Source organism: Triturus cristatus, chromosome 9 (genome assembly GCF_964204655.1).
Source record: "Triturus cristatus chromosome 9, aTriCri1.1, whole genome shotgun sequence".
Classification (NCBI taxonomy): domain Eukaryota; kingdom Metazoa; phylum Chordata; class Amphibia; order Caudata; family Salamandridae; genus Triturus; species Triturus cristatus.
Genome location: NC_140592.1, coordinates 1,089,864,781 through 1,089,890,179, shown reverse-complemented (window position 1 = coordinate 1,089,890,179; position 25,399 = coordinate 1,089,864,781). Strand labels below are relative to the sequence as shown.

Genomic DNA, 25,399 nt, shown 5'->3' with positions numbered 1-25,399 from the left:
CCCACTGTGAGAAACCAGTACAGCTCTCAATTGTGGTCCCGTTATAAACGGTTTATACTGGGCCACGATTGAGAGCTCTGGAGTGGAGGCTGAACCAAGGCAGTGCGATTTTCTTACACTGCCGGCAAGTGGATATGAAAGCAGTTTTATGAAAAAATAAACCCCGTGTTCTTTGGTCTTGCTGCACTCCGAGGCTCCAAGGCAGCAAGGAGTCTCTGAGTAACTCCTCTAACTAATCCTAATGCTGTTCTCATGCTGCTATTAGGTAGCATGATAAAAACACCAGGATTGGTTGTTGCGGGCTGCTTCAAAGCTCCCTCATGCACTGGGGGCCTGTGCCTGCTCTCCACCCAGCTGTCTAAGACAGCTGAGAGGTTTAAAATGCGCATGTCAGGCTGTCCGTCACAAGACAGCGGGCCAAAGTGATATGCGCGGTTAAAGCTGGAGCAGACACTTCTCTCTGCTGCCAATTAGCAGATATGGCCCCGCCCAGCACTGCCACTCGGCTGAACTGAAAAATAAAATGGTAATGAAATCTCTTCATTACCATTTTATTTTTCATGCTTGCTGCTCTGCCAGTGGGTGGGAGGGGGAGGTGATGCTCCGCCGCCATAAGGGAGGAACCACTACTGTTGAAATACTCCTGTTTCAATAAAAATAAATGAGCAAGCATGGCCAAAGCTCTTAGAGTCCTACTATATAAAATAGCTCAAATAAAATGGTTGCATAAGGGAATCCTTCCCTTAGCCCTTTTCTTGCACCCAACATCACAACTGAGCTAAAGCCAGAACATCTGTACAGTTTTCAAACATTTAAAATTTACTTTGTTTTGAGATAAAGCAGTAGAGTTGACTGGGTGGGTTAACATTTACTACATTTTTTTAAATGTTGTACATGTATTTAGTAGCATCACTGGTGCACAATACAAAACAATTTCTACAAATCTGCTCTTTAGACCGTGAACATGTAGCTGAAGTTGTGCCACCAGAAAGAAAGAAAAAACAAAAACTTATCAGAAAGTAACCTACCTTGCACGGGGCCAATATGGTTTGTCATTGCATATCGAAGGACACGTTCTTCTCTGCTGTAAAAAACAAACACTCGATCAACTTGAAGCTTCTGCGTGCTTGGAGGAACTCGTTGGTCATGAATACAGTCCTCGTATGTAATGTTCTGATGCAATCGGTAATAGTATTTTTGGGATTCGCTTCCAGAAGAAACTGAATATTCTCTGCGGGTCGTAGATGTCACAGCTATACACAAAAACAAAAAAACACTTTGAAAAGCAGGGGCTAAAAATGCCTACATATAAAATTGAGCCCTGTACTTCTGTTGGTGAGAGTGTTTTACCATTACTATCAAAGTTTTAATGTTTACCATCACTTATAATACCTCCACAATATGGACTATTAATAATTAATCAAGGCAAGTATATGTGGAGTGAAGTATAGCTAGAAGTCCACAGATGTGTTTCATGCAATGTTTTCCTTGTCGATAAGGAGGAGTCAATATATAAGAAGGTCGTTCTATTGACCTCGATATCATTGATTTACTGCCTTGCTAAGAGTCTATTAGTTTGCTGAACATCAATTATTTAAGTTAAGACTACATTACACAATTTCTGTGGGGTTTTGTTAACAAGGCATTAATGAGGAGAAGTCCCAGACTTTCAAGTTTTTTTAAATTTCAGGTCCATTCCCAGCCATATAACATCTTAGTAGGAACAGTGAGGTTCTTGTATTGAATTTTCATGAACTCTCATTTAGCAAGACTTGAAAGGTCATGAAGCAATCTCTCTGCACTGAAGGAAGCTAATGTACAATGAACTCCCTGCCAAAATACTGTAGGATGGAATAGTATTGCTTGAAGAAAGACCACACTACTGGGACAATACCAATGGCAACATGCACAAAATATGTTACACAGAATAAAAGAAAAAGAAAACCTTCATGGCATCCTGTAGGCTATATCACACCACATATCTGCCCCTTTCAAGCAACCTAGCCTACTATTGGAGAAATTCACAACAACAGACAAAGGTCTACACACCATTTACAAAAGCTGTCTAACATGACAAATGTACAACTTAGAGATGTGTACTGACCAAAAATATGCTCTGACATATTTAAAATTAGTGTAGAATGTATAATAGCTTGAGTCAAACATTGCATGCATAGTAAATCCAGTCTATAGTTTCACCTAGTATGTTAATATCTTGAGTTGGTCTGAAAAAACTCCAAGAGCTAAAATATGCAGATTAGAATGTACCCTGAAGGACACATTTAATTTGCATTTAGTGGTAATTTCATAATGTTTTATCAGGAATAAACGATTAGTATGTTTGATGGTCTGAATTCTTAGTTAGCAAGCTGAAATTGAAAGCAACCATATCAGACCACAACTATCAAATAAGTCACTAATGTGGTACTGTAAACAGTCTTCTACTAAGGTCAGTGGGCCACATGCATGTAGGTTTTATTTTGCGAGTTCAAAATAGCAAATTTGTGCGATTCGCTAATTTGAACTCGCAAATTTGATAGTTGTAATAATACCCATAGGCATTTTATGTAACTCATGGTGAAGTCAAGTATTGGATAGCTCTTTAATACAACCATCCTGGAAACCTAGACTGGTACAGCGACTACAGCTTAGCAGATCCAGGAATTAATTCACACTGGTCCGTCGGATCTGGCTGCAGGTAGCAGAAGGAGAATGGTGGGTGGTGGCCTAAGCAGACTCCAGGGCAGAGGGTTTGCTCTTCATTCATCATCCCTTCAATTAACAATTTCATTTAAAAAAAAAAAGTGGACTAGGAGGTGATGGACCTTAATCAGTCAATGTATCCTCCATCACCTCACTAAATTAGCTTCACAGGAAGAATGAAGCATGAAAGCCATGGTTTACGCGAGTAGACCAGAAGATATGTTATCCTAATACTTTTCACTTCTTTAAGTAATACATTTCTAAAAACCAGGGGCAGAAAAGATTTAAACATAGCTAGTCAAATTGTGGAGTATCCTTCTTATCCCTAATGCAACTTCTAATAGACCCTAGTTGCTGTAGGGATTGGAAATAAATGAGGATGGAGCTGATAAGCTAAGAAAGACCATTTATATGATTACACCCAGTGACTCCTTGGTGGGCTAGAAGCAGTTTACCGCTAGTGTAGAATCAAATTAGGGAAGAGAAGCAAAGAGGCCAGAATGGCTGATTTGTCTCTCAGCAGGAGCTATTTCCTATAGGTGAGAAAGGAGCCTTGGACAACAAGTATCCTATACCCAGCTCACCTTGTCAGTTAGAACAGCCCAGAGGGATCCACTCTAAGAGTCATCTGTACTACACAGTCCCTTCTCCAAAAGCCATTTGGGAAAATTGTTGGACTTTTAGTGAGAAGCCACGGTACACATGTGGACATCACAGATACATGTTATTAGGAACTGGAAGACACACCGAACATTATTCTGCAGAGGTCGGAAAGTGTGAGAGGACCTCCAAGACAATCTACCGGAGGGGCACTAGAATATGTGGTAGGTCGCACTGGATAATAATGCTGCTGGCTGCAGACTGCAAGATGTATAGATGTGAGGAATGAATTCTCAATATGTGTTGTAAAATGTAATCTTGCAGATATCATATGACAAAGGTACTACCAAATGCACAGAATGCACGTTGACTATAACCAACAAATACATTAGATTTTAGCAGAACAGAATACATATTTGCATGCCATACCTGAGCCAGAGTAGTGGTACAGCTCATTGTAAGGTTCAATCTGAACTGTGGCATCTTCTGGGATAAATGGAACTTGTCCTTTTATGGTTGTTTTAACGTTTAAATAATTCTGGGAGTCAAGTCCATTAGCCGTCTGAGTAACATGAATTTTTTCTTCCCCGGGGTAGAAAATGACTTCTATATTGTGAGTGAATTTAGCACCTGAAATAAAAAATAGATGCACCCATAGGTACATTAAATCACATTTGAATATACAGACATCAATCAATCAAACATTTGTACAGCGCGCTACTCACCCGTGAGGGTCTCAAGGCGCTAAGGGGGTGGGGGAAGCAGCTACTGGTCAAATATGATCCTAATATACATATTAACATTCAAATCAACTGAATATACTCTTTATATTTCAACGTGTAATTTCTTACACATTCCATTTCCATACATATGTGAATATATTGTTTAGACTGGGTTAGATCTAAGAATATGTAAACTCTCAAATATTTGCCAAATTCTCTTTGTCAGTTTTCTTGATGCCTAGATGACACAAAGTCAATAACAGGTTATCCGCAAATATAATCTAAAAATTAAAAAAACAGAGCAAGCTCTCTACCTTCGGTTTGGATAATGCCAAGCAAACGTTTATCGGTTTACCTCTTGGCATTTGTACATCTAGAACTTACCAGTAATACTAAAGCCATTCTCGTAGCCTGGCTTTTCTAAAGCAAAGAGCCAACCAAATAGACTTCCGATGGGGGACAATGGCAGTAGACCCCGAGCAGCTACTGTTGGGATGTGACTAATAGCAGTGTAGGCTCGCCCATCATTCAAAACTATATAGGCATGTAGATCAACATCCTGAAATTCCACAAGTTCTCCATTTACAGATATTCTTCCGCTCACTTTACCATTAACACGATGGGGTGCACCTGAGAAAATGATAAAAGGAAATTGCATCATTTACGTTTGCTAATCAAAGACCAAAAGGAATTTAGAAAATGTATCTTATAGTTACCTTTTGGTAGACAATATCTACCATTCCCATAGTATTCAGATTGACAGTGACAACAGAATCCGTAATTATAATCTGTGCAAAAAGCATGCTGTGAACACTGTCCATGGCTGCCCTCACAAGTGTCCTTTCGTGCAGCCTTATACGTGTACACTAAATTCAAAGGAGAGATTAAATGCATTAGCTTTTAGGATGCAATTGTAGAGAAGTGCAAATCCAACGAGCATTGAAGTCCCAATTTATTCTACACAGAAATAATAATTTTAAAAAAACTATGAAAAAAATAAAAATACATCCTTATTTCTGCAGCAGCCACAGAGAACTCTACCAAACAAATCACAATTATTGAAAGAACGTGTGTATATATTTTCAATTCTACACCTGCAGATGCTCCAGCTTCAATAAGTACTGTGGAGACGACTAATCTCAAAGAATACAGACAGCCCGATTTAAATGTTGGCAAAGAGGGAACTCTGTCTGGTGGGCGACGGATTTTCCTCCCCGCTAACATTATGGTCCGCTAGCCCAATTTAGAATTGGGTGGACCATAGGTTTGACAACAGTGGAAACTACTCTATCTCTGCCGTGGTCAAACCCCTCCGCTGGTCTGATGGAGGAAGATGAAGTAATGGCTGTCTGAGATTTGGCTGCCAATTTTCAATGCCAGGTACCACCATGAAGGAGGTGAGGGACATTGAAAAGTGCTGAAAGATCCTCTCCCAAAGGGGGGTGGAGGTTGGGGGGGGGGGGGGTGGTAATGTCTTTTTTTTTAATTTCAAAAAGAAAATACTGCTTTGGGATTTCCTTTTTGAGAACGAAATCTGCCGTATGGCTCAGTCATGTTGACGGAGCCATTCATCAAACTTACAGTCCATTGACAGGAACTGCCATAGCGACGGTTCCGGACGATGCTAGAAATGTCCGCTGGGGCCAGTGGACATTTCTAAATTTGGCGGGAGCACCTCTGTCAGGGAGAAGGATTAATTTACTGTTTTGTCCTGGCGGAGGAACAGGCCATCCGCCATAATTTAAATCAGGCCTACACTCCACCCCCCCCCCCAGTACATCTCTCACATGCCACACATACAGCAGCATCATGATCTTATTATCCCCATTTGCCAGATCTGTGTAAACAATTGGTAGATTCCCGCAGCCAGACCTTCCAAAGAGCAGAATCACATTAACTCTCAACTTAAGAAGATGCTGTTATCAAACAGAGATGGATTAGAAGACAGCATGCTACATCTGCAGGAATACAAGTGCCCCAGACATATTGAAGGGGTGATTGACGGCTCCGATAGTGAAACTGTTTACAATCGGTTGAGACAGTCAAGAGTTATTACATTCAGTGAATCCAGCAAATGCTGCCTGGATGCATGGTCTTTTCTCTGTTCTCATGCCAAGTTATTCTGAGCCTTAAATACTATAATTTGAAAGCAGACCTCAAGTATTGTGAGTGATATTTGCAGTTTATTTGTTGAAGATAAAAGGAAAAATAAAGATTTCTTTTTTTTTTTTTAAGTATTGAGTGATCTTTGGCGCATTTGGTTGAATTAACACTTCAGCCGTGCACCGAATATACATTAAACTGCTGGCAGTTCACAAGTTAGAATTTCGTCAAAGCAAACTAAAGTTTCCATTCTTCTGGTATACCGAGTATACATGCAGAAATGAACGCTGTGCCCTCTGAAGCACTCAGAAAATAGCTAGGTTATTTTCATTATTGTTGTCATAGTATGTTTATATTATAATTGCTAGTATGATTTGTGTGTATTATGTATATTATGGTTCTTGTTGTTGCAAGGACAATGATGTGGAGAAAAGAGTTCAAAGAAATGCACACCAGAAAAGCTACGGGCCACAGTCATAGTTGTATGCACAGATCTCTCCTATGTTCGGTTACATTTTTGAGGTGTTTTCAGTAACACAGCAATGATCCTACTCCAATTCATAATCTGCCACCAAGTAGTGAAGAGAGTCTGGTGTCATGCATCATTTCTCGAAGTATACAAGTAGCTGCAGAGATGCACAAGAGAAAAAACAAGTTATTTACCTGTAAGAGTAGTTTTACACATTCAATCGATTCTCGATTCACATGCTGTGCTTTTATTTTACCAGCTAGTGGTTGGGTCCAGGAGATTGCCTCTGTAAACGTCAACCTACACTGCCCCTTCTGTGTTTGCAAATTCTTTTGAAAACCCTCAGATTACTCTGTAAACACCTTACTTTCACTGGAGAGGCGGGTGGGTCGCATGTGAATGCAGAGGAGCTCCAAGCTATTGTTAGAGGTAAGTAGCTTGTTTCTTTTGGAGTGTGGCTCTCTTCTAGGTTCGCATACGGTGCTTTGAATATGAAGTGGTTTTATTCAACTGAGGAGGCAGGGTGTGAAGGATGAGAGGTTGCAAACAGGTGCCTTAAAGCCATCTGCGCCCTCATCTAACTCTTCCTTTTCATGGGCATCCACACAAAAATGCTTTGTGAAAGTCTGCACTGATGACCAAGGTGCTGCCACACAATGAACTAAGACATTTTATAGGTAGGTAAGGGAAGCCCCCTTTTCTCTTGTAAAGTTTGGCTTTGACCTATGTTTTAGGCACTTTCCTGCCAATTTAAAGGATGCTTGTATTGTTTTAACTATCTACCTTACCTTTGTTCCTTTTGGTAGGAGTAACCCCTTGTTTTGCACTGTGTGGGCCACAAATAATTAGTTAGTTTTCCTCAGTGATTTAGTTTCTTGCCTATTGTACACTCTTTTTTCAACCTGTGTTTTTAAGCTTGTGTAGCCTGATCGCTATTGAAATGAGAGACCATCTTAGCAATGAATCATTGGTTTGTTCACATAACCACTCTGTATTTGTGTATCTGGAGAAAGGTCTCTTGGATAATAAAAGCATGTAGTCCACTAACCATTCTTAGTGTGGTGAATGCAATGAGGTAAACAGTCTTTTGAACAAGATCCTTTAGTTGTGCTTCCTGCCTGGGCTCAAAGGGGTGCTTCAGGAGTTGTGCTAGGACCAAGTTGAGATTCCACATGGTTGCTGGGGTGGTACTTTGCGCAAATTCTGTTCAGCCCCTAGAAAATGTTTGATTACTGAGGGAAGTGAAAAAAGCGTTTTGGATATCCCCTTCATGTGTGTAAGTATAGCAAAACAGGGGAGGTCTGCCAGAAATGAGGAGGCATCTTGATTAGCAGTGTTTTCACTGTGAACATTAAAATCTCCTAGAAGTAAAAAAAACTCTAGTCGAGATGACATGCGGAGAGATAAGTTCCATAAGTTGGGGGGAGAAGTTTAAAAGTGGGCCTGGGGTCGATATACAAGGGCTCCTTTCCAGCTATGTTGAGGGTGTAGGTCAATTCTAAAGACTAAAATTTCCAGTGCATCATTGCATACTTGATCTAGGATAGAGATTTTGATAGAGTCTTTATAAATGATGGCTATACCTCCCCCCACCCTGCATGGTCTGTCTAGTTTTTTTAATACAATAGCCTTCTGGGAGTGCCACCGCAATTGCTGGGTTTGATCCAGGTTTCGGTCAGAAACCCAATATTGGGGTGTTTGGAAGAAAGTAGGTCTCAGATGTTGACTGCGTGTTTGAGCAAAGATCTAACGTTGACCAAAAGGCAGTTCCAGCCGTCGATGTCATGGGGGATCTCGGGAGAAGCAATTCTGCTCGTTAGTGTGGTGGGTTAGGCTTATCCCTGACCAATTTATCAACAGTGCATTTTAGTGTGACAGGTGGCCAAGAAACCTGGATGCAAAATTGTAGCATTTTGTGTTTCTGTGTTAAAAACAGGTCTATGTCTAGGGTTTACCAGATATTGAAAAAAATGTGTGTCACCCTTCGATACCATTCATGTGGTCTTCCATTTTGCCTACTGAGTCTGTCTGCCTTTACATTTTGTTTACCTCGATGATGTACTGCCATCCTCAAGGTGTTTCATTGGATTGCCCACACCTAGATGTCCTGTGCGATCTAATTTAGAGATTACAGATTCATTAATTGAGCACCTCAACCAGAGTGAGATGCATCTGTTGTGATGATTATTGTTAGTGGCTGGGTATTTGAAGTAAATGCCCTTTTTAATGTTCTGTATCACCAAGTATCTCGATGGCTGCCTGAATTTGATAGCGACCACCACTAGATTGTTCCAGTACCGGACACAATTGATTGGAGAGCCACTCCTGTACTGGTTCATAAGTACCGTGGCAAAGGGAATTAAATGAATGCAAGTGCCATCACCCCTAAAATCTTCATCCTACCTCTCAATGTCAGAGACTGCGATGCCTGACAAAGATGAGCTTGCTCCTCCATTGCCAGCCCACTCTTTGGTTCTGTGAATTCCTTGGCCTTTAATTAATCCACATCTAATCCTAGAAGGGTTTCTGCTCGACAAGGGTGATAGATGATTTCCCCCAGTTTATGCAGAAATGTAGGGTGAACAATGTTTATATCAACTGTTCTGTGCTTTGCTGCTATTGTCTGAATGAGCTTGCCTTTACCTGCCAGTCATCTAGGTAGAAGTAAGGTGTATGTTAGTTATCCTGTAAACATCTATTCGTGGTGAGTAGTGCTGCAGATTCATATGCTGTGTACACTCCTGCCATCTAGTGTTGGGCCTGGACACTGCAAGCTGTTTTTCTTGAGGAAGTTTTATGGTCCGAGTTGTCTCCTCCTCCTCAAAGTACTGCGCATGTTCAACTGTTCCATTGTTAGATTGTAATGTTTTATTCCCTGCCATATTGGAAGTGAGGATATAGTCTGCTAAGTTAGTGTTTGCTGTTGAACATGCTGAAAGTTTTGTGTATTTGTGTCATCATGTTATACCTGCTAGAGAGGCAGGAGAGTGCATGTATGCAGCACTACAAACTACAAAGAGGTACTTATAGGGTAAATAACATACTCCACTCGTAGCGTGTGTTGGCTGCAGATACACATGCTCTGCATAGATGGTAAAGCAGTACTCCTCTCGCAGTGGCTTTAAGACCTCAGATGGTGCATTTGCTAGAAATAATGTGCGTAGAACTATTTGCCCCACCAGAGCTTGTTGTCTGGCTCACACATCTTCACAATAGTGTTTGGTGAAAAGTGTGTGGGTTGGTCCATGTTGCTGCTTTACGAATGTCTGTTAGCTGGATATTTCCTATAAAGGCCATTGATGCAGTCTTGTTTCATGTCGAATGAGCTCTTGGCATCATAGGTAGTGTTTGTTTTGCTTTCATGTAGCAAATTTGGATACATCTTACTATCTATCAAGTGATTCCTGCTTATGATATTGGATTGCCTTTCTGTGGGTTTGAAAAAGCTACATATAATTGTTGTGTTTACTTAAGGTTTTTGTTCTTTCCACATAGTACATAAGAGCACGTTTTACATCTAGGAGCTCATTACAATGTCGGGCGGAGAGCCTCCTCCCAACAGTTGGAATCTCCTCAACCACATCGAAGCCCTTCCGCCCGACTCGGTCTGTTCACACTCCGACCGCCTGATTACGATGTTTGCGGTCGAAACGTAAACCGTCCGGTCATTTCGACTTGGTTCCGACCGACTCGCAGAGTATTCTCGTCACTCGGAACCGCATCGTACACCCCTATGGACAGCATTTCCGCCATCGGGGTTACGATGCCGATTTCCAACAACCTTTCCGCATTGGCCTGTCCAAAGGCTGTCGGAAAGTGACTTTGCCGGCCCCCGCAGCTTATGGTTGATAGCCGAGGGGGTACCTGAGTGACCCCCCCTGTAAAACCCTGCACTGTGTGGCAGGCACCATGGGGTGCCTGCGACAGGTTGCAGGGTTTTCCGCACACATCCCATTTCCCCATAGGAGTCGGAGGTACAGCTGGTTCTCGGCCATAACACGAGCTCCCATAGTCTGAGCTACAGACCGCTAGTTGGTCGGTCCAGAATCCAAGTCGGTGTCGGGCACAGGCTTTCCTTCTGACATCATAATCAGTCCCTTAGTGTATGTAATTATCTAGCTGTGACAGTTTCTGGTTTTGGAAAAAAAACAGGTAAATCCAGAATTTGATTTAATTGGAAAGGTGATAGGACATATGATAGAAACTTTGGATTTGTGTGCAGGCACACTTTGTCCTGAAATACTGAAAATAATGCTACTCAATAGCGAGTGCATGTATTTCGCTGACTCTTCGAAAGTTATGTAATGGCCTCAAGGAATGCCACCTTCTATGTTAGGAACCTTATTTTGCATTTGGGCACTGGTTCAAATGGTGTGGACATTAGTCTTGTTAACATAATGTTTAGATTATATGTTGGTACAGGACTTTTACATGGTGGAATAACGCTTAAGTCCCTCCATGAATGTTTTTATGACAGGTATATTGAAACGAGACTGGTGTTTGTTTTGTAGGTACGCTGCGATTACTGCTAAATGTAGACGTTTAGATGTGTATGCTAAATGTGCTATTTGCAGATGTAACATACTGGTTATTGTTCAGATGATGTGGGTGGGCTTATGTTGTATACAGAGCAGTAGTGGACAAAAGATTTTCATTGTGCTGTACAACAGGCCCTTGTGGTTAGTTTTCTAGCCTCCTTTACAACGTTCATTCATTCTTGAGGCAATTCTAGATACCTAAATTCTATGACCTCCAGACCCAGATAGCAAGATTGAATTGTTGAAGATTGGGCTGTCTGACTCTGCCCCCACTGTGAATGAGAAGATTTGGAATGTTGGGTAGCTTCTCGTGAGGTGCTAGGGATAGCTCTAGCAGAGTTTTGTACCAAGTTACCAAGCCCATGTTGGAGCTCTGAGTATCATAGTTAGTGAAGTCTGCTTGAATTTCCTGACCACGTACGGAATGAGTATGAGAGACAGAAAAGCATATGCAAAGATCCCTGACCAGTTCATCCATAGAGCATTGCCATTGAATTGTGGGTGTCTGAATGCGAAGTTTGCGTTTTGCGTTTTCTACGATGGCGAAGAGATCTACTGGTGGTGTCCCCTACCATTGGAAGTACGTTTGTAGGGTCTGAGAGTGGGTTTCCCACTTGTGTATTTTTTGTCGCATTCTGCTTAGTAGGTCTGTTAGTGAGTCGTCCACTCCTTGTATGCACTGTGTTTGTTGGCCCTTTCCATGTGATTTGTGCTAGCTGAGATAGTTGTAGTGAATGGGTCCCTCCTTGTTCCTGAATGTAGTACATTGCTGCCATATTGTATGTTCGTAGAAGGGCATTTTTCCATTGATATGTTCGTTAGCCATTTGAATGGCTAGCATCTCTAACATACGGATGTGCAATGTCTGATGTTGTGGAGAACAATGTCCCTGTGCCACAATATCCTCCATATGAGCACCCCAACCCATGAGTGATGCATCCATTGTGATTGCTACCAGTGGGGGTTGGGTCCCTTTAGACTCTTCCCATACGTGTTTTGTTTTTAGTCCCACCATTGTAGTGCCTGACGGACTTTGGGTGAACCCAACACCATTGTGATGCTAAGCACTCCTTTATTTATTTAAAAGCTAGACCCAGGGGTATCAGAGCGCTTTACAGGAATGTGAGGAGGTACAGTATTAAAAAACATTTGAGCAAAACAGGAGCCAATATAACAAAGAAAGCAGATAAAATACGAAGGCTATTTACAGAACACTATATTAAGCTAACGTTGGTAGTGAGAACTTAGGTTAGGGAGGGTGGGTGAGAGAGAAGAGAAAAAGGAGGGGAAGACACGAGTAGGAGTTAGGGGAGTAGTAAATCAGTGGGAGGTCGTGCGTAGAGCTAGGAGTCATAAGTAGATAAAGGGAGCAGGAGGGGAGGGGGGAAGAGTAGCATAAGGGAGGGGGGATTGGTAGGAGAAGGTTGAGGGGAAAGAATTTGAGGGCAATAAAGGGGGACATGACGTGGTCGCAGCGCCTGAGATCAGTGTCAGAGGTAGGAATGAAGGACCCCAGTATTTGTCAAAGAGGAACAATTGGAGTTCTTTTTTGAAGTTGAAGTAGGAGGGGTTACAGCATAGGTCTTTAGGCAGGGAGTTCCAGATGGAGGGAGCATTACCGGAGAAGGAGCGAACTTGAGTGCCTTTCTTCTTAAACAGGTAGGGGGGATAAGAGTGAGAGCGTTCATGTTCCTAGTCAGTCGTGCACAGCCTGCTTTGTGGAGTTTATCTGAGAGGTAACTTAGGGTGTTTTGGTGAAGGGCTTTGTGCGCGATACATGTGATCTTATAGATGGATCTGCCTTCGATGGGTAACCATTTGAGGGTTTTCAGGGCGGGGGAAATGTGATCGAAACGTTTGTAGTCGGAGAAGTCTAGCTGCTAGGTTGAGCACAGATTTGAGTGGAGCGAGGTGGACTTTAGGTGTTCCAGCGAGGTTAGCGTTGCCATAGTCGATTCTCAACAGGTCCAGCGATTGAACAACAGTTTTAAAGTCATCAGCCGGGATGAAGGGCTTAATTTTCTTGAGATGACGGAGAGTGAAGAGTGCTCCTTTGGCTGCGGTTTTTATGTGGGTGGGTGAGGGTAAGGGTATTGTCAATGGTGATGCCTAGAGACTTAACTGAATTAGCAGTGGTGAGAGAGCAGTTGAGTGCATAAAGGTCAGAGATTCATTCTTGTATGGGAAGTGGGTTGTTTTTAGGCGCGAAGAGAATGATTTCAGTTTTTTTAGGGTTGAGTTTGAGATGATTATGGTAGAACCATAATTGGATCTTGGCCAGGGTGTCATTTAGGTGATTGATATCGGAGTGGGATTTAATCTTATAGTAAAGTTGTGTGTCGTCAGCATAAAGGTGGTAATTTATTCCTGCTTGTTTGAGAATGAGGGTGAGTGGTTCCATGAAGAGGATGAAGAGAGCAGGAGAGAGAATGGATCCCTGGGGGACACCGAGAGAGATTGGAGTGGGGTTGGAGAGGCAGTTCTCAATTTTGATTTGTTGGGTTCTGTGTTGGAGAAAGGAGATCAACCAGTTGAGGACAAGCCCATTAAGGCCAAAGAAGACTTTGAGAGTGTTTAGTAAGGCGGAGTGGTTAACAGTATCAAAGGCAGCAGATAGGTTGAGGAGAATGAGAAGGCATGATTCACCTTTGTCGAGTGAATGATGAATGTCGTCCACTATATTGAGTATGGCAGATTCTGTGCTGCAACCTTTTCTAAAGCCAGATTGGAGTGAGTCAAAGAGGTCAAAAGTGTTGATGTGATTATCAAGTTGGAATAGGGCACATTTTTCAAGGGCTTTGGAGAGAAGAGGGAGGTTAGAGATGGGTCGGAGGTTATTTGGATCGTTGAGATCTGCGTTATGATTTTGGGAATGGGTGTGATTTGACCCAGTTGGAGGGAGGCAGGAACACACCCTGTGGCCAGTGAGGAGTTAATAATGGTGGTCCAGAAAGGGGCAATGATATGTTTTAGGTCTTGGAGAAGGTTAGGGAGCAGAGGGTCTTTGATGTGGGAGGATGGTTTTAGCTTAGCGATGATGTTGTAGACTTCGTGTTCGGTGACAGGGTGAAAATTATGCCAGAAGGCATTGTTTTTTAGTTGCTGAGGGAGAGAAGGGTTGGTTTAGGTGGGAGGGAACTGGACGAGAGATGCGGAGGGACAGGTGGAGGATTTGAAGGGGAAAGAGATTCGGAAGAAATGTCATATGAAAGTAGTGTGTTAGGAGAAAGTGGATTTAAGATGAAGGATTGGTCTATTTTGGTGATTTTATCAGAGACGAACTTTGCAATTTCTTCGTATTTCTCAATAGAGGCCGTCAACATTTGGGGGGGCAGATGATGTTTGATTTTTGACAATGTTGAAAAGTTCTCTAGGTCTATATTTGGCCCTATCAAGCGGAGTGCGGAAGAAGGTGGACTTTTCATTGAGGATGTGTTTTTTGTAGTTCGACCAAGCAGATCGGAGGAGGGCTAGATGGGAGGGGGATCGGTGTTGCCGCCAAGTTCTTTCAGAATGTCTAAGGGAGCATCTTTCGTTGTTGAGATCAGGGTTGAACTAGGATTTGGAAGCTATGTAGGGGTGTCATATGTAATCCTGCCTGTGGACCTATCACTATGCAAGAGGCCATCATACTTGGAAGGCGCATCACAGTATTGACTGTTAGAGGAAGATGTGGCTGAAAAAGAGCCAGTTGGTTCTGGAGATTGAGATGGATTGAGGTATGCTGCGGTTGTGATTGAATTGAGTATAGCTCCAAGATATGGCTGTATCTGGAACGGTTGTAGATGGGATTTGGTGGCAGGGCTGGATAGACTGTACCCTGGAATTGGTTGTTTCCCCTAGAGGCTGGTAGGGTGAGGCCAGTTTTGCAAATTAGGGTGGTTTTGTTAATAGGGGCAGGTTTTGCAGGTGTGCTGCAATATCAGCCCCAGTACGAAAAGCATCAAGCAAGCATTTCAAGCCTCCCAGGGTCAGGCGGTGCTTCCCCAGGGGCTGGTCCAAGAGAATTGCCAGGGCTGCTTTGGGTTTCCAGTCTGGCCCTGTTTGGTGGCATTGATTGCAAACCCCAAGTTGTGTAATAGGTTGACTGTGTTTTGAGTGTTCTGCAGACATTTTGGTTTGCTAGAACTCTTGATCAGTCAGTCATCCAGATAGGAAAACATGTATTTTTTACCCTCATTAGTTTTGCAGCTACCGCAGCTAGACAATTTGTGAATACTCATGGGACTGTTACCCCAAAGAATGGTAGTACTTTGAATTGATAGTGAAGTCCACTACCAGAGATATTTGCGATGTACCGGGTGGATTGAGTATGTGCCATTCAGGTCTAATGCAGTCATGAAGTCACCTTCCTGTAGTAATGGTATTACATCTCACAGTGTTACCATGTGGAAGTGTTTGGATATAATGTACTGATTGATAGGGCATGAGTCCAGTTTGGGACATAGTGAGCAGTCCTTTTTGGGTATTAGGAAATATAGGGAGCATACCCACTGGATGTGCTGTTTGACTGGGACTGGTTTTATGGCCCCTTTTAGTAGCAATGCTTTTACTTCTTCCTTTAGCAGATGTAGATGCCCATGTGTCTTTTGGTGGGATATTTGGCGGTTATTCTTTTAGTTACAGTCAATATGCCTGAATGATGAGATCTAATACCCATTGATCTGATGTTGTAGCCTTCGTCCGACAGGTGATTTGTGATTGGGGAAGTTTTGGGGAGTTGCTGTTTTGGTGGTAGAGGCTCCCTTTGAGGGTGTGCCTCTACCATTCCCTGGATTTGTAGGCACCTCTACAAAAATCCTTAGCTTGTCTGTTGGTGATATTATTGTTGCTGATTTTGGTTGGTGGGACTCTCTGTGGTGGCAGTTTTGGCGGCCCATCTCACTTGGTAGCAATGAAAGATGCTGCCTTTGTAGTGTGGATTGCAAAGCCTCCATTAAATTAACTGTGTCTGTCTTTTGTTTCTCTCTAATTGCTTGTCTACTTCTGGCCCACAGAGAGTTTTGTCATCAAAAGGGATATTAAGCATGTACTGTTGCACTTCTGACTGCTGGATATGCATGCCTGCGCAGCATAACAGAGCTGTTAATGCCTCTTGCTGCAGTGTCTTAACTATCCTGATGGTTGCATTGGAGATCTGTTTTCCTTCAGCTACTAACACCTTTGTCCTCTTTTTATATTGTTCTAGGAAATGTTGCATGAGGTCTTGCATTTTGCCCCAAGTAGCCCTGTTGTAGCGAGAGAGTAGACCCACTGAATTTGAGAGTTGTCAGTGGTTGGCGTGCCCGCGGCCAAACTTTTCCTAGCAGCATTGATGCACTTATTCTCCTTGTCAGGAACCGGAGTTTCCCTGTGCCCTGGGATGCTTTTCTTTGCAGTTGTGACCACCAAGGAGTCTGCTGGAGGGTGACCCCCAATGTATATTGGGTCTGAAGGTGAAGGCCTGTTTTTCATTTCAATGCGTGGCATAAGAACCCCTGATTTCATTGGGTCCTTAAAGATGTTCTTTGTGACATTTAATATTGAGCCAATCATAGAAAGATATTGCACTGTGCGCTAAGTGCGGGACAGTGTCTCTCCCAAGAAATCGGTCTCTTACTCTGTGGTCTGCATATAAAGTTTATGATAATCTGCAGCCCTCTCTTTATGACACTATTGTAAGGTGAAGTGTCAGGAGGTAAGGCATTGGTAGGAATTGGTGGTTCCATATCACTGTCAGGCTGAACCAAGTCATAATCAACCCATCGGTCTGGGCTGGCGTGTGTATCCTGTGAATCTGAGTCATAGTCCTACAGAGGTATATTACCGCCCTGCTCTTCCTGTATAGGTGAGGGTGATCTTGATTCTGGGGATTGTGGTTGGCTAAATATCATGGGACTTGTGGTCCTATGTTCAGTCGACACTCTTAGGTGGCGGCTGTTGCATTTACAAATCCTGTGCCTGTCTTTTGAAAGGGTCTTTATGTCTCTTTTGCATATATGTGTGCAGTCCTTCAAAAACAATCTCCTCTTCTACTTTTGGCACTTGTTTTTGGGGTGCTTTTGCCAACTTCTCTGGTACTGTTGGTACAGCAGAGGAATGCAACTTTGTTTTGGTCTTTGTTGGAACATGGGTTTTCTTCAGCGTCTATGTGTAACCGTGTTCCATTTCTTCTGTTGGTGCCAATGTATGTCTGGATCCCGAGTGGCTCAAGGATGAGTGTTTCTTCGGATCCGATGACTTCAGGCATCAAAGCAGAGTTTGTCTTCTTCCGCGCAGATGCATGCGTCGATGAGGATGTGTGCATTGGTACTGAAGTGGATTCGATGCCATCCCCATGTTTTGGCCTAGGGAGAGAGCAGTCTTGTCCCTTTTCAGCTCCGAGGCGTGCTTGCGATGTCGACCAAAACCATAGGGCTGTGGAGCACAGTGGGATGGAGGGGGTGGTGCATGTAAGATTTTCTTTGCATGAGGTGGGTCAATAGTACTAACGGCCTTTGGTTTCATCTTTATTTTTTGTTCTCTGCGTGGGTTTCTCGACTGACTCTTCCTCCTCCTCACTGGATTCGTCGAAGGAGACACAGTGGGGGCTGGCGATGATTACTCTAACCTTGCATTGTTGTCTTGGCGTCAATCTCATCCTTGCTGTATGATTCTCCATGCGAGACACATGCCTATGCTGCCATCTCCCTGTTATGCACTCGGCGCGATCTCTTCTGCTTCTCAGCACTTTCTTATTTTTTTAAAAGGTTGCATGCTGCGCAGTTCTGTTCCTTGTGCTCTGGTGATGATCACTAGTTACAAACCTTGCAAGGGTCCGAATAGGTGTAGTTGGCCCCACAAAGTCGGCCAAGTCAAACTAAGCCTTCTTTTTTCGACTATTTCTCAGAGACGGACATCCCTGACGGGTGTGGATGTCAATGAAGCGAAAGTCTGGTGCATACGCTCTATCTGTACATGGTTCCAGCATGTATCGTTGCCATATGTCGTTCTTCTTTGTTGATCTTCGATCAAGTAGATTTGTCGTTCGTAGGCCGCGTGGGGGTTAAAATGGTAGAGCTCCAACGCAGTCCGTCCGAGTCCAATGGCGGAAAAAAATTAACTAATAAAGGAGACATTGAACATGCACAATACCTCGAGGAGGAGGGGGTACAATGCGCAACACCGACCATAAAACATCCTCGAGAAAAACACCTTATAGAGTCCGGGCCCAACACTAGACGGCAGGAGTGTACAGCCAATATATGCTACAAATACGTTTACCCCAAACACCTCAATGATGCGGACACCCCTGCCAGATATTTTGTGAACATTCTTGATGCCAATCTTATCCCAAAGTTTAACACATTAAACTGGCACCAAAACCAAAGACTTTTTCAGGAGCTTGACAAACGCTAATCCAGCTTCGAGGGACCATTGCCACTCAGTGCTTTAGACCCTGCCCTGTTGGAAGATTCTGACTTTCATTGCGTTGACTAAGTCTGAAAGTGAAAACATTGACGGGGACATTCCAGCTTGATGTATCTGAACTTCAATCCATCATGGTTGGCCTTAAATAGAGCTTCATACCCAGTCAAATGTGAACAGTGATTTTACTACTTCTTGACCGAATGTTTTAAAAATTCATATATATCTCAGTTAACCCCTTAACCTATTTTGGTGCCATTTTGCTCATAAAATGTTTCTCTATTTTTCTAAGTTGGTATTGGAATTTTATTGCACTGTGTTCTTTACTTTAAAATTGTTGGTACTGTTTTAACTCATACACACACACTTTTCCAAGGATGCTTACTGCGTGTACCATATCTGCCTGGGTTTGAGCAGAACTGTGTTCCGGCCAAACCAGAGTGGTTTTATTATGTTGAGAAATAAGCCCATTCTGGATATTCCTTTATTTCTCCTTTTTAAACAGGTATACTACTTTTTGTTATAGACATTTGAGGTGTTTCCGTTTCTGTTTTTTTCTCCTTGGTGTTCTACTGGGAGACAGCTTTTCTAGCTCTATTCACTATCCATAGTACAATGCTTTTAGCACCAATTTGTTGGAGGTTATCCTTTATCATTAATTTAGAAACCTCCTCAAATTGCCCAGTACAGGTGATGGGGCCAGCCTGTGATCAAGTTATTTTAATGCTTGGCTTGAGCCTCTTCAGCTCTGATCTCTTCCTTTCGCTTGGACTCAAAAGAACTGCCTTTGTTGTCCAGATGGCTGCCACCGAGTTGAAGGGGTCATTAGTGCTGGGGATTGACTGCTTTGGAGCAAAATGGTTACTTTTCGGTCGGAGTAGTTTTGCAGCATGAAGAATTTTCTGTATTCTAGTGCTATGCATTATTCTGCCATCTAGTGGTTGGGTCTGGAATTGTCTTTTGTAGTCTCTTCTCTTCTTTTGCCTGACCATTTTCTGCTATCACCTCATTGTGTGATGTCAAACGTGTGCCCTGGAAACTCTTCAATGTATTCGCCATGATCAGATTCATTTTTTCCTTTCCTTGGTGACTTTGATATGTGGGTTTCCTTGGCTTCTACTGGTTTCCACCTAGTACGTCTTTGCACATATGCCTCCATTGGTGGAGGTGTATTGGTCGCGTGTGAATTCATGAAATTCTTCAAGCGGCAAAACATCTTTTACTGGTAAGTAACCATTTCGTTTTGCAGCATGGCTTTTTTCTAGATCAATGCTGTACATTGATTATAGAACGGCATCCTGTCCTATGAGTAGGCTGAGCTCTCTGGACTGGGTGCTTGTAAATAAATGTTTTAGTACTCTTTGCCCCACTTGCGCTTCCTTGTTGGGTTGGATGCCACACACTAGTGTTTTGTGAAAGTGTACATCGAAGACCATGTGGCTGCTGCGCAGATATTGCCCAGTGCCACTCTGTAGGAAGCTGGCTCTTTATATAATATACCAAAAAGAGGTATACTGTGCAAAGAGTCCAGGTAATCCCTTATAAGGGGACAGGGGCTTGCTCTAGCACTCCCAAGGTGCTCTCTTAGGGGGTAGTGTTGTTGAGCAACCCTAGGTTTATCAGAGGAGTAGTAGACATCTGTAATACACGCAACTAAATAAGGAGATCCACACCAATTTATAAAAATAACATATCATTATAGAATATTTGGCATTGGAATCATTATGATCAGGTAAGTACGTTTCAAAATACAAATACTTTTAGCTTTCAAAAGTCAATACTTTTCATAGGCGCTAATGTTATCCTATGGAAGAAAAACGAATACTGCATACAAGTTCTTTACAGCGACTTACGAGACCAAGCCTCAGCACTTAAGGTGAATACAGGGCACGGTACAAGGCAGCACCAACAGGTCACCTCCAGTGGCACTATGGCGGTCAGGTGAAGTATAGCATTGGGTGCCCAATGTTAGTCAATGGGGATCGGTCCGGTCGGAAAGGGGCTGCAGGTTTGGACTGGGAGACCAGTTGGTCTGAACCAACAAGGGTGCTTACGTCTCACAATGCTCGCTGATGTGGGGACACCTTTGGTCCTCTTCTCCTGGGGCTGGGGCGGCCGGGTGCAGAGGTACTTCAAGGCGTCTGGTTTTCGTCACCAGAGACACTTGCTGTTGTGGGGGGCTGTACACAGAGGCTGCAGGTGGCTTCGAAATGTTCACTGAGTCCATGGTAGCCTTCGTCTCTGGAGGGCCGGGGGACCACACTGGCACCATTGGCCAACTTCAGCTCAGGCTAAGCAGCTCGGGTGCTGTGGTGCTTTCTGTAGAGTTTTGGTGGTTCGGGGTCCTCACAAGTCTATTGGGTTGCTTGCAAGATGCAGGGAAGCAGCTCCACCACTCCACTGGAGTTCCGGAGTCTGTGCAGAAGTGCTGGCAGTCCTTCCAGGCTTTTGGAGGCACAGGAGCTTGTAGGGTGAGTCAACTTTGGGGCAATTGTCGGTAACAGCGGACAGGCCAGCAGTAGTTAGCGCCAATTCAGTTGCTTCTTCCACAGTTCTTGCTTTTCACAGCTCTTCAGTCCTTCTTTTAGGGTGGCAACATCTAATTTCCTGGTGCCAGGGGCTCCCCTCCATACTAGATTTAGGGGTGTTAGTGGAGTGTAGGGAGTAGCCAATGGGCTACTTACCCTTAGGGTCACTACAGCCTCTTTATGAGCACTTCCTGTGGAAAGTGGGCATAACCCTTCTGCAGAGCGCCAAAGTGCGCCATTACAAAGATGGCAGACTTCCGATTTCCGTATTCACTTCAGGTAGCCCGCTTTGTTCATGACCTCCTTAGAGCAAAGGCCCTCATTCCTGGGGGTCAGAAACACATCTGTGGTGGCAGGTTGGCTAGGACCAGTAGGTCAGCACACTAGTAGTTGGTAGGTTTCCAGGGGGCACCTCTAAGGTGCCCTCTGGGTGCAGGTCTTAATAAATCCATCACTGGAAATAGTGTGGGTTTATTAATACGACATGTTTGATACCAAACATCTTCAGTTTGAATTAAGCCATCATGTACCTGGGGAGCTCGTTTTCACCAGTGTCCAGCACATGCATTTAAAGGGGCTTCCGTTGTCACTTGTACAGGCACAAACTGAAACGACCAGCACAGGGGCATACCTGCTCAGGCAGATATGTCCACACATGCAGTATAGTGCACCCTGCCTTTGGGCTGGAAGGACTTCTGTAGGGGTAACTTACATATACTGTAAGCAGTGTCTGTAGGCATGGCACACAGGGCTGAGTGGCATGTCATGTTTTCACTTTTGTCTGCGCCAAGACACATAGCCTGCAATAGCAGTCTGGATGAGTTAGGTGAGGGATCCCTTAGGATGGCACAATTCATGCTGCAGCCCTTAGGGACGCTCTTTCGTATCCATGCACTAGGTACCTGGGGTATTATTTACTAGGGACTTACAGAGGTGCCAAAGGTCTTGCCAATTAAGGGAACAACTGTATAGTGTTGGGAAGGAGATCTGGCACTGGGGACCTTGTTAGCAGGAACCCAGTGCACTTCCAGTCGAAATTGCATGGAGTATCAGGGGGGAAAAGTACGGGTGACCATGTCAAAAAGGAGTTCTTTCCTACAACTCTTCCTAGGAAAGCTAGTGCAGCTCCCTTTTATCTTGTTAGTGTGCAGATGATCTTCCTTGAGTGTTACTCCTACCGCCTTGTGGCAGTATTGTATTGTTTGAACTAGGTAGCACATAATTGCTCATCTTACATCCAGTGTGTGTAGAGCTTTCTCTACCTGTGTCTTTGGATATTGAAAAAAGGCCAGAAAGTGGATTGCCTAATTAACATAGAACTGTAATGCCACCTTTGGTCTGAACCATGGGTTTGTTTTCATTACCATTTTCTCCTTTTGTATTTAGGGGTACGGATCTTGTGTAGTAAGTTCTTAGATCTTGCTAACTCTCCTTTGTGATGACAATTAGGAAGGCTATCTTTAAGGTTAGGAACTTCACATTCTGCATTGGCTCAAAAGGAGACGTCATCAGTTGTGTCAGTACCACATGGAGATTCCAAGTTGGCATGGGTGCAATTCTTGATGGTGATACATGTTTCACCGCCTTGTGGAAACGCTTTATTACTGGTATGTTGAAGACATTTCTCCCGATCACTTCTTTTGTGTATGCTACGGTGGTCGTGAAGTATACCCTCAGTGAAGGTAGGAGAGGTGCTTGTCCAAAAAGTGAGGAAGGTATCTTTGGAAGACAGTAGAACTCCCTGCTTCATCTTCCAATCTTGTGTGCTTGATTGTCTGCTTAGCCTGTCAGCTTGTGTGCTTAGTTTCCCAGGTAGGTTAATAGCTACAAGTGATATCTGGTTTCCTATTATTCATGTCTATATTTCGTGAGCTAGTCTTCACAAAGTGTGTGACTTTGTTCTCTTCGTTTGTTGAGGTAGAACATTGCTGTTGTGTGGTCCGCTTGAATGTGTACTGTTGTTCTCTTCAGGTGACTTTGGAAGGCCACTAGTGACAAAAAAAGCTTTCTTCAGTTCCAATACATTTATGTGTTGTACTGCTTCTGTGGGACTCCATTATCCTCTGACGTTTAGGTTGAACATGTGCACTTCCCATCCCATGTGTGATGCATTCATTCTGATGGTCATTAAGGGGGTTGGTGGCTTGAATGATTTCCCCAGTCAGACCCCCCAGGATATTGCGGCATGGATTAGCAAATTTAGCGGCACAAATATGGACATTTAGCGGCACAAATATGGAAAATATGCTGCAATTTTGCGGCACTTTATGTTACTCATAATCATTCATTTTCAGCCTGAAATCAATGGAAACTGTTTTAGCAGAGTATTCCACTTTGAATTAGGCATGTTTAAAGTGTCTGTAGCTCTACAGAAGCACAGCTCCAGTCCTAACCTCATAGGAGGGAGCTGTATTTCCCCCTGGGATGTTCTAGCGCCCATGTATGCACCCCTGCTGGGGCACCGCTGCCTCCTGGATCCGTGAGGTAGGACACCTCTTCCTCAGGCACCCTAGGGTACAGGATCGTAGTGATCGTAGTGACTGATCCAAATAAGTCAGACAGACTGCATAGGGAGGTCACCTCTTGCCTACCTGGTCCAGTCCTCATAGGTCGACTTAAGCAAACATAGCCTGGCCTTGAAAGGGAATCTTGTCCTGAAGATTGATAAAGATTTTAGATGGTGTTTGCAATTCAATTGAAGTGCAGCAGCCCGACCAGGCATGCACTTCACCTTAAATGATGCTGACAGTGACCACAAGCATATGTCTGTGCATAAATAACTGAGACCGGCTCTTGAGAAAGGGATACAATAAAATGATGGATGTAAAGCAGGGCATTTTGGCAGGAAGAAGTCCCATAGGGAAGCTTTGATGCGTAAAGACTCATTTAAGCGGACTATTTACATACCTGTAAAAATTTATATTCTTGCAGTGTCTTGTTTTTGTCCAGCTTACTACATCCCCCATATCAACGTGTTCCCTTGAGTCTCCAGATTGAGCCTCTCCAAATACAGTTGGTGTATGGACGAAGATTCGATGATGAAGTATGCCACCAGTAACTTTATTGGGCTAGAGCATCATAAAAAAAAAAAAGACTTCGGGACTTAGTGAGAGAAGAATTATTGATAGTGGGTCCACTCTCTACTGATTAATTGTATGAACTTGGGCAGTGTCGGCGACAATCTTTAATACTTCTCACTCCCTCATTTTGATAAAGGAACCTGTGATCAGATATTGTTAACAAGTGTGACAAAATGAAGCAATACTATCCACAATTGTCTTTTCTTGCTGGTTAGTTTAGTCAACCATACTGCAAAATTTGGTTGTCTCCTGCCGCATAATTCTACTCATAATCAACAAAATCTCCAAAACTAAAGTCTGAGAGGAACATGGAATGCAATACACTACACAAAGTGAGTAGTTATCTAGCCAAAGCCAACAGAGAACATAACCACTTCAAATCGAGATGAACCTAAACATGTGTTGTTCCATCAAGCGTTTGCCTCTGTACATAACAGATGTTTGACTAAAATGCAGCCTCGTCAGTATCCACATTCTATCAACTGTACACAAGCTATCCTACCGCTTCTGACATGTTGATAAATTAAAGCTCCCCTTAACAGACAGAACAAAGAAAATAAATGCCATCGCCAATGTCAGTCCTTCTTTCCCTCCTAGACCATATTCCCGCCAAGTCGCATCCACTCTCTGATAGTCTTTAGGCCACCAACGCACAGTCCCTGCGGTTCTCTTTCACAGGCTGTACACACTCTGCTGACTGTTTCCAGCCTCTCTCCATCAACTGCTTGACACCACCGCCCTTGCCCCACCAGCACCTCCATTCTGCCACCTCACAAACTGCCAGCGCACCCAAATCCTCTCGCTCTACAGTAAGGCCCAATCTCTCCTTTCCCTTTTCTTTGCTCGCTTCTGTCCTGCGAGCTTCCCTCCACCACAAGGCCTCCAGAGGCACCGGTACCATGTTACCATCCCCTACGAAGCCTGCGACCCTTTGTGGGGTTCTTACTTGCCCTTCTCAGTACCGAAGATGGATACAAGATACTCCGCCATCTTCCTGTTGCTGCACCGCCGCCGGTAAGAGGTGTCTTGTTCTACAGATCGACTGGTGAGAGTGCAGCGCACTGGATGAATTAGCAATGAGGTCTTGCATAAAACAGAATTATAAATTCAAATGTGATTATTCAAATGACAAAGTGGAGGCACTCTACATTTAATATAATTCCACTATCTAACAGTGAAAGCTATGACAAATCATATTTTATGTAACCTGGCTGTGATGCCGACTCCCGCTGTGTGTGCTTGAGTCTACTATGGTGTGGCTATTCAATGG

At 43.5% G+C, this 25,399-nt stretch overlaps 1 protein-coding gene across 1 annotated transcript in view; it reads right to left on the bottom strand.

Annotated features, from left to right (window-relative positions):
- Nucleotides 1-25,399, bottom strand: part of NID2 (nidogen 2) — a 264,303-nt gene that overhangs the window by 137,407 nt on the left and 101,497 nt on the right. Inside the window, exons 5-8 of the mRNA XM_085626950.1 lie at nt 4,742-4,891; nt 4,410-4,655; nt 3,733-3,933; nt 1,029-1,253 (exon numbers count right to left, since the gene is read on the bottom strand). Coding sequence (XP_085483076.1) covers nt 1,029-1,253; nt 3,733-3,933; nt 4,410-4,655; nt 4,742-4,891 — 822 coding nt within the window. The remainder of the gene's footprint in view (nt 1-1,028; nt 1,254-3,732; nt 3,934-4,409; nt 4,656-4,741; nt 4,892-25,399) is intronic.